Below are 8623 nucleotides of genomic sequence, written 5' to 3'. Positions count from 1 at the left end.
CGGAAGCAGAATCTGCTGCTGCTGCTGCTGCTTCGCAGCAGCAGCAGATTTGCTGCTGGACTCTTGGGCTGGTTTGCTTCAGTTGAGGTGTTTCGGCGCCGAGTGGTATAGAGACTTAAGGACGAAGCTGCAGCAGCAGCAGCAGCAGCAGCAAGACAGACAACGCATGCGCAACGCCGGAAGCACAAGCAGCAAGAAGAGCAGCAGCAGCGGAACCACCACTAGCAACAGCAGCAACAGCAACAGTAGCAACAGCAGCAGTACCAGCAGCAACAGTAGCAGCAGCAACAACAGCAGCAGCAGCAGCAAGTAAATGCTTACGCCTCCGCCAGCAGCGTTTCAATCTCCTGAGACCCCCAAGTGGTGGTTGGGAAGTTCTGGATAAACAAAATCATCTGCAGCAGCAGAAGCAGCAGCAGCAGCAGCAGCAGCAGCAACTGTAGAGGCTGCTGCAATGTGCCTCCTCCCCCCCCTACAAATAGCATCCGCGGTAGCAGCAGCAGCAGCAGCAGCAGCAGCAGAAGCAGCAACAGCAACAGTACCTGCTGGAAGTCCATTTGCTTCAGCTGCCTCGACCAATTCACAAGAAAAACTGAAGATAGACACAGCAGCAGCAGCAACAGCAGCGCACCAGCTCGATAGACAGGTTTATCAGCAACTGCTTCTTAACTGGCTTTGCTGCATCGATCTGCTGCAGCAATTCATTCATGCCGCGCAGCAGCAGCGGCAACAGCAGCAGCAGCAGAGACATCAAGGCCGCAGCAGCAGCAGTTACACCGACAGCAAAGCGCTGCTAATGCTCCTCAATCTGTTCTTTATTGCTTTAATTGTTAATTTAATTTTTATTCAATTAATAATAATAATATAATAATAATAATATATCAATATAAGAATAAGATAATAACAACAAAATAATAAAGGCAGAAAAAAAACAATAACAACAACCCCACCATTGTCAGCACTGTAAACTCTAATAACTACTTTTATTTTATTCATTTTATTTTGAATTAAGTCCATAGACGCTGCGTCTGCACGGCAGCAGCAGCAGCAACAGCAGCAACAGCAGCAGCAGCAACAGCAGCAGCAGCAGCAGCAGCACCTGCGCATACGTAGACGTGGAAGTCTGAAAATCCCTGTTCTGCGATGTATGTATCCCACAGACGAATAACACAACTCAAAGGAAACTCTCTGCGCAGCAGCAGCAGCAGCAGCAGCAGCAAGAGCAGCACATAGTCCACCACCAGCAGCAGCAGCAAGAGAAACATATCCATCCCAGCAGCAGCAAGAGCACCATATATTCCAGCAGCAGCAGCAGCAGCAGCAGCAACAGCACTCGCTTCATGACGCAGCAGGCGCGGAGGTTCCGAAGTCTCCGCAGCAAATATGAGGGCTACCAGCAGCAGCAAGGTGAGTGAATAGCAGCAGCAGCAGCAACAGCAGCAGCAGCAACAGCAGCAGCAGCAACAGCAGCAGCAGCAACAGCAGCAACAGCAGCAGCACTAAGAACGCACCGCATAAGTAAGCAGTTCATCCACCTAAAAGTCACCTGCAGCAAATCCACCCCTTGAGCTTCCAGGTGCTGGTAAAGGCCTTCTGCAGCAGCAACGCAGCAGCAGCAGCAGCAGCAGCAGCAGCAGATGAGTGCTTACCCTCAGAGCAGCAGCAGCTGCTGCCTAACCAAGACAGCAAAAGAAGCAGCAAAGAATCAGCAGCACAGCAGCAACATCTCCACGGTGCCACAACACCATATATGCAGCACGAAACAGAAGCAGCACCGAAGCAACAGCAGCAGCAGCAGCAACAGCAGCAGCAGCAACTGCAGCAACAGACCATCAACTCTTTTAACGATATCGCGCAATCGGACGACGAGACGCCGAATGCCCGGCTGCCCAAACGTATAATGGTCCTGCAGCAGCAGCAGCAGCAGCAGCAGCAGCAGCATAATGCTGAAGGATTAAAGCACAATGTCGCGAGCTGCTGCTATCCACACAACAGACCGCGAATCAACAGCTGCTGCTGCAGATGCTGCTGCAGCAAAGCATTACTCTCGGGATACACTCAAGCAACATCAGCAGCAGCAGCAGCAGCAGCAGCAGCACACCTGCAGCAGCAGCAGAAGCAGCATACCTGGATATGGGCAAGGAGCTTAGCGAGACACCAGAAGCTGTCTGCCTCAACCTGCAGCAAAACCTCTTCGTCTACCTGCAGCAGCAGCAGCTCCGCAGCATCCCAATTGCTGCAGCAGCAGCAGCAGCAGCAACTGCTCCTGCTGCTGCTGTTACTAGTGCCGCTGCAGTGCTTAGATTGCTGCAGGTCCTCACCTCATCAATGGGAAGCCCCTCAGGGTCTCTCCCTGCAGCGCACCAACACCTCTAAACCCTAAACCCTAAACCCTAAACCCCAAACCCTAAACCCCAAACCCTAAACCCTAAACCCCAAACCCTCGTTCCAAGTCCTCTGCTACTTTCCCCTCTTAGAGGCAGCAGAGCCTTCTGGTTGTACAGAGTCTACACGATGTTTCAGACTAAACCCTAAACCCTAAATTCTAAACCCTAAACCCTAAACCCTAAACCCTAGACCAAGAAGTTACCTAGAGCTGCGTGGAGAAACACAGCGACGAATGGAGTCAACAGATCGTTGATGCCCTGAGGGACCTCAATGACAGCAAACCCTAAACCCTAAACCCTAAACCCTTAACCCTCAGTCCTAAAACCTAAATCCTAAACCCTAAACCCCAACGCACCTGTACGTATCCGCTCGCTGGGTGTTTCACAGCCCATAGAAAGAGCGCGCGCTCCATACCCCTGCAGCAGCAGCAGCAGCAGCAGCAGCAGCACAGCAGCAGCAGCAACAAGCAGCAGCATGAATGCGTATGCGCTGCGACCTCTCCTCAGCCCCTCAGCTGTCTCCAGAGCCTAGGGCCTTACCCCCTTCCCTTGGGTTTGCAGCTTGGTGTTTATTAGGGTTTACTAGGGTTTATAAGTTTATGAGGGTTTATAAGGGTTTAATTTATTAGGGTTTATAAGGGTTTCTTAAGGCTTATTAGGGTATATTATGGTTTCTAAGGGTTTATTAGGGTTTATAAGGGTTTCTAAGGGTTTATAACGGTTAAAAAGGGTTTAAAAGGGTTTATAAGGGTTTATAAGGGTTTATTAGGGTTTAGGGTTTATTGGGGTGTATACAGCTGAATGCGAGGATGAGCAAAAAACTTTCGTCCTGCATGCGTCCTAGGCAGATCCACCCGCAGCTGTTTTAAAAGTTTAACTTCTTCAGCAGAGGGGTCTCCTCTGCTGTAGTATTGCTGCACACACAAAACAAAGGGTTTAGCAGCCTTTCCTAGGGTTTAGTAGGGTTCTGTAAAGTTTGCGGGGGTTTACTAGGGCTTAATTAGGGTTTATTAGGGTTTATTAGGGTTTATTAGGGTTTACGAGCGTTTATTAGGGTTCATTAAGGTTTAGTACAGTTTTAAAGGCTTTCTTAGGGTTTATTAGGGTTTGAGGTTTACTAGGGTTTAGGGTTTATTAAGGTTTAGGGTTTACGAGGGCTTATTAGGGTTTAGGGTTTACGAGGGTTTATTAGGGTTTATTAGGGTTTAGGGTTTAGGGTTTAGAAATACCTCCACAAGCTCGTGGTAGTCAGCCCTCTTCTTCGCAAGGGCTGCAGCAACAGCAGCAGCAGCAACAGCAGCAGCAACAGCAAAATAAATCAACAGCAGCAAAAGAACACAAGAAAAAGCAACGCAAGACATACGTGCCAGCAGCAGCAGCAGCATCAGCAACAGCAGCAGCAGCAGCAAAGCAAACCACCGCAGCTTCAAACCCTAGATCGTATAAACCCTAAACCCTAAACCCTAAACCCTAAGCCCTAAACCCTCATATTCAAACTACCTGCATCCTTCCTGTCGCGGGTGAGCGGCAAATACCCCTGAGAAACCCGCATACATACTAAACCCTAAACCCTAAACCCTAAGCCCTAAACCCTAAACCCCAGGTACCCACTCAGCCACCGCTGCTGCAGGCATATGGACATGCCCAGCAGTAGACAGCTGCAGCAGCAGCAGCAGCAGACGCACGCGCCGCAGCAGCATCACAACGAAAATTCAACACCATCAGCAGAAGGAGCAGCAGCAGCAGCAACAGCAGCAGCAGCAGCAGCAGCAGCATACCAGCATGATCCGCCAGGCATCGCTCCGGACTTCTGGGGAGCAGCAACTCGGCACTCCGCCCCACAGCAGGTTTCTCAGCTCCCCTGCAGCAGCAGCAGCAGCAGCAACAATAACAATAGCAGCAGCTGTACGCAACTTGCCGTAGGCAGAAACGGCAAAAGCAGCAGGAGCCGCAGCAGCAGCAGCAGCAGCTGCTGCTGCTGCTGCTGTCCCCGCTGTAACGGGTAAGAGCGGTGCCTATGATGCTGCTGGAGCTGCTGCTCGTGATGCTGCTGCTGCTTTTGATGCTGCTGCTGCTGCTGCTGTATGCATGAAAGGCCCTCACCCGCGTCTATAACATCACGGCTTAGAAGCTGCTGCAAGCGCTCGGCTCTCACAGACTTGTTGGTGCCGCTGCTGCTGCTGTTGTTGCTGCTGCTGTTGCTGCTGCTGCTGCTGCTGCTGCTGCTGCTGCTGGTATCCATTGTGCTATGAGGCAATCCCGAGTCCCCCTGAGGCATCCGCGCGGGTTCGGGGGGCAGCAGGGGCGTTGGTTGGCATCGCCTGCTGCTGCTCTCGGTTTTGCTGCTGCTGCTGCTGCTGCTGCTGCTGCTGCTGTTGCTGATGCTGCTGCTTCTACTTTTGCTGCTGCTGTTGCTGTTGCTGCCGTGACTCATTGCTGCACCCAGTGCAGCAGCAGTAGCAGCAGCACGGCTAACGGCTGCCCCTGGAAGGCCCAGGCATCCCCTTAGAGGGAAATCTGTTGCTGCTGCCGTTGCTGCTGTGGCTGCTGCTGCTGCTGCTGTTGCTGCTGCTCTTACTGCCCTCCCTGCTTCTGTCCAGCTCTCCTGTACTGCGGTTGGTGAAGCAGCAACTTAAAATGCGGCTGCTTCTGCTGCTACTGCTGCAGCTGCAGCAGCAGCAGCAGCTGGGAAGGACTCCGGGGCTGCTGCTGCGGAAGCAGAGCAGCAGCAGCGCAGCAGCGCAACAGCAGCAGCTGCTTCGAGTAACGCTGCGGGGTGTACAAACACAGCAACAGCAAAAAGAAGACAGGAAGTGCAGCAGGAGCAGCAGTTGCTGCTAAGCTGCGGCTGCTGCCTTCGTCGGCAGCGCCGCTGCTTAGCAGCAGCAGCAGCAGCAGCAGCAAGAGCAGCTGGGCGTGCTGCTGTCTGACGAGAAATAACAGCGCCCTTGCGCTGTTAACTCTCAAGTTATATTTCAAGACTGAAAGCGATCAAATGTTCGCTGCTGCTGCTGCTGCTGTGGCTGCAGCAGCAGCAGCAGCAGCTATTGTCGTTCTACTACTACAGGGGCTGGCTTCCGAGCAGCAGCAGAAGCAGCAGCAGCAGCTGCTGCTGCTATTGGGTGTTAAGGCAAAATCCACATAGAATTACATTTATTTTACTTATTGAGTATTGTCTTGAAACAGAGACAGCAGCAGCAGCAGCTGTTGCTGCTGCTGCTGCTTCTGCTGTTGCTGCTGTCTCTATACTGCACACCTGCAGCAGAATTTGTTTTGTTAGAGTCTAACGACATATTTATTATTATTTCTACATTGAGCAGATGCATACGCGAACCACTCCTACCATTGCTGCAGCTGCTGCTGCTGCTCTCCCTGCTGCTGCTGCTGCTGTTGCTGCTGTTGCTTCTAATGCTGCTGCTTCTATTGCTGCTGCTGCTGCTGCTGCTGGCGATACAGTGGCTCTCCATCAGCCTCTCTATTGCGGGTGTGCGAGGGTTTAGGGTTTAGGGTTTAGAGTACACCTACAGTAGGCGAGGCTGCTCCGAAATGTATAGACTTAAACTACTAATATGATATGCTGCTGCTGCTGCTGTTGCTGTTGCTGCTGCAACAGCAGAAGAAGCAGCAGCAACAGCAGCAGAAGCAGCACAATGTGTAGAACGACGCATATCAACTGCAGCAGCAGCAGCAGCTGCTGCTGCTGCTGCTGCTGCTAGATGCGTGCATTGCTGGAGACACGCCTCAAATGCATACGAAGCCAACTGAACTCCAGCAGCAGGAGCAGCAAGAGCAGCAGCAGCAGCAGCTTTGCTGTCCTTTTTTATTTATTTGTTTATTTTGTTATCTCGTTTTGTTTGTTCACTCCGCTGTATTTCTTTTTATTTCTTTATCGCGCCCCATTTGTTGCTTTTGCCTATTTAACTCGCTGCTGCTGCAAGAGCAGCAGCAGCAAACGCAGCAGCAGAAAGAGCAGCAACATCAACAGCAGCAGCAGCAGGCGCAACAACAGCAGGCGCAGCAACAGCAGCAGCAGCAGCGACAGGAGCAGCATGTAGCCAAAAAGAGACAAAAAGTGCCAGTTTGCTGCTGCTGCTGCTGCTGCAGCAGCAGCAGCAACGCCGCTGTTGCAGCAGCGGCGCAGCTCCCTCAGAACGAGAGACAGACAAAGGAAGTCCTTTCGCCCACTGTGTTACAACAACCTTCAGCAGCAGCAGCAGAAGCAGCAGCAGCAGCAGCAGCAAACGACGACGCCTTTAGCTTCTGCTGCTTCTGCTGCTGCTGCTGCTGCTTAGTACTGTGCTGCAGCATCTGCCATCCAATGACTGAGGCTTTCAGGCAGCTGTGCAGGTCTGAGTAGAGCCCTCCTCGCTAGCTGCTGCAGATGCTGTCTTTTACTTGCTAGCTGCAGCAGCAGCTGCTGATGAGACCAGGCTAAGCCGCATACTTCTTCCGCCTCTGCTGCTGCTTTCTCTCTCCCCAGTGAACGAAGCAAAGCTGCTGTTTGCTGCACATGCAGACGATCCGATGTTTTTATCAAAAAACGCCTGTTGCTGCTGCTGCTGCTGTTGCTGCTGCTGCTGCTGCTGCTGCTGCTGCTGCTCTTGTGGGGACTTGGAGGCGCTGGTGATGCTGAAGAAACAGGAGACAGAGACGGTTGCTCGGTTTGTGCTGCAGTTCCTGCTGCTGCTGCTGCTGCTGCTGGTGATCCTGCTGCAGCTTCTGTTCCTGCTGCGCCTTCTGCTGCTGCTGCTGCTGCTGCTGCATCGGTGCTGCGCTTCGATAGCAGCAAATCTCTCGCCTCCTCTATTCTCCTCCACATGGGATCCACCGATCCCCGGGGTGGGGCCTCAGGCGGCAGCGGCTTTTGCTGCTGCAGCATATTCAACTCCATCTCTATGACTGCAGCAGCAACAGCAGCAGCAGCAGCAATCGCAGCAGCACCATCCAATTCACATGCAAAAAACATAACACCAACGGTAGCACCCTTCCGCTGCATCTGCAGGCGACGCTGCAGCAGTAGCGGCATGTACACCAGCAGAAACAGCAACAGAAACAGCAGCAGCAGCAGCAGCAGCAACAGCAACAGCAGCAACAGCAGCATCTCACAGGCCCGCCTATCAGAGTTCATCTCCAAGACGTCGTCTACAATGGCGCACCAACCAGCGCCGCTGGCGCAGCTGTTCGGGTCATTCTGCAGCAGCAGCAGCAGCAGCAGCAGCAGCAGCAGCAATAGCAGCAGCAGCAATAGCAGCAGCAGCAACAGCAGCAGAAGTAGCAGCAAAAGCAGTAGAGCCCTCGCAGCGCAAGACTCTGAGCCACATAGAAAGGCTACTTCGCTCGGTGTGCTGCCCTAAGGCAGCAACAGCAGCAGCAACAGAAGCAAGAGCAGCAGCAGCAACAGCAGCAACCACAGCAGCAACCACAGCAGCAGCAACAGCAGCAACCACAGCAGCAACAGCAGCAGCAGCAGCAGGAAATACCGAAGGATTGCTTGACAAGGGGTGCAGCTGCTGCTTCTGATGTCTCTTAATAGCAGCAGAGACATTCTGCAGCACACGGCTGCCCTGAGACCCTCCAAGCCCTGCTTTTGCTGCTGCATCTGAAGCAGCAGAAAACCAGGATAGTACTAAGCCACCAACAGCACCTAATCGAGCGGGAGGAGGAGACGTCTGCAGCAGCAGCAGCAGCAGCAACAGCAGAAGCAGCAGCAGCAGCAGATGCAGAAAGAGAAAATATACATGTATATATATATACATATATATATATATATATGCAGCTGCTGCCGCTCCGGAGGACAGGAAGCAAAATAAAAAGCAAAACAGCATACACACAACAAACACCACCACAAGCAGCAGCAGCAGCAGCAGCAGCAACAGCAGCAACAGCTGCAGCAGCAGAACCGCCAGCAACAAAACCAGCAACAGCAGCAAGACCAGCAGCAGCAACAGCAGCAAAACCAACAGCAGCAGCAGCAGCAGCAGAACCACCACCACCACCACCACCACCACCAGAACCAGCAGCAGAACCAGCAGCAGAACCAGCAGCAGCAGCAGCAGCAGCAGCAGCAGCAAGTTGTCTTGCCTTTGCAATAGTAACCACTTCAACGATATCTGTCGCCCCTAAAATTGCTGCCTCCATTCGACGCAGCCGCGCGCAAACCAACTTGCAAACGAAGACCCAACCCTCTTCAAAGAACTGACTGAAAGCATCAAACCCTAAACCCTAAACCCTAAACC

At 52.6% G+C, this 8623-nt stretch overlaps 2 protein-coding genes across 2 annotated transcripts; both read right to left on the bottom strand.

Moving 5' to 3' along the window:
* Window positions 1–1535: 1535 nt before the first annotated feature.
* On the bottom strand, window positions 1536–5854 carry EAH_00055940 (TBC domain-containing protein, putative; the record flags this gene model as incomplete). The annotated part of the gene is made up of 12 exons (XM_013393839.1): window positions 1536–1546; window positions 1831–1906; window positions 2128–2202; window positions 2322–2353; window positions 2591–2654; window positions 2744–2804; window positions 3183–3301; window positions 3617–3657; window positions 3888–3924; window positions 4166–4248; window positions 4491–4997; window positions 5731–5854. 12 exons carry the CDS (start codon window positions 5852–5854, stop codon window positions 1536–1538), a joined length of 1230 nt encoding a protein of 409 aa, XP_013249293.1.
* An 821-nt stretch (window positions 5855–6675) lies between these two features.
* EAH_00055930 (TBC domain-containing protein, putative) lies at window positions 6676–8586 on the bottom strand (the record flags this gene model as incomplete). The annotated part of the gene is made up of 4 exons (XM_013393838.1): window positions 6676–7286; window positions 7494–7578; window positions 7868–8056; window positions 8484–8586. Coding segments are annotated over 4 exons (988 nt in total), but the record flags the coding sequence as incomplete, so codon positions are not given.
* Between the last annotated feature and the right edge of the window lie 37 nt (window positions 8587–8623).

The sequence above is a fragment of the Eimeria acervulina genome, genomic scaffold (assembly GCF_000499425.1).
Source record: "Eimeria acervulina Houghton genomic scaffold, Eah_scaff1128, whole genome shotgun sequence".
In the NCBI taxonomy this organism is placed as follows: Eukaryota; Apicomplexa; class Conoidasida; order Eucoccidiorida; family Eimeriidae; genus Eimeria; species Eimeria acervulina.
Note: the sequence above shows the minus strand (reverse complement) of the source record. Positions and strands in the feature narration are given on the sequence as shown.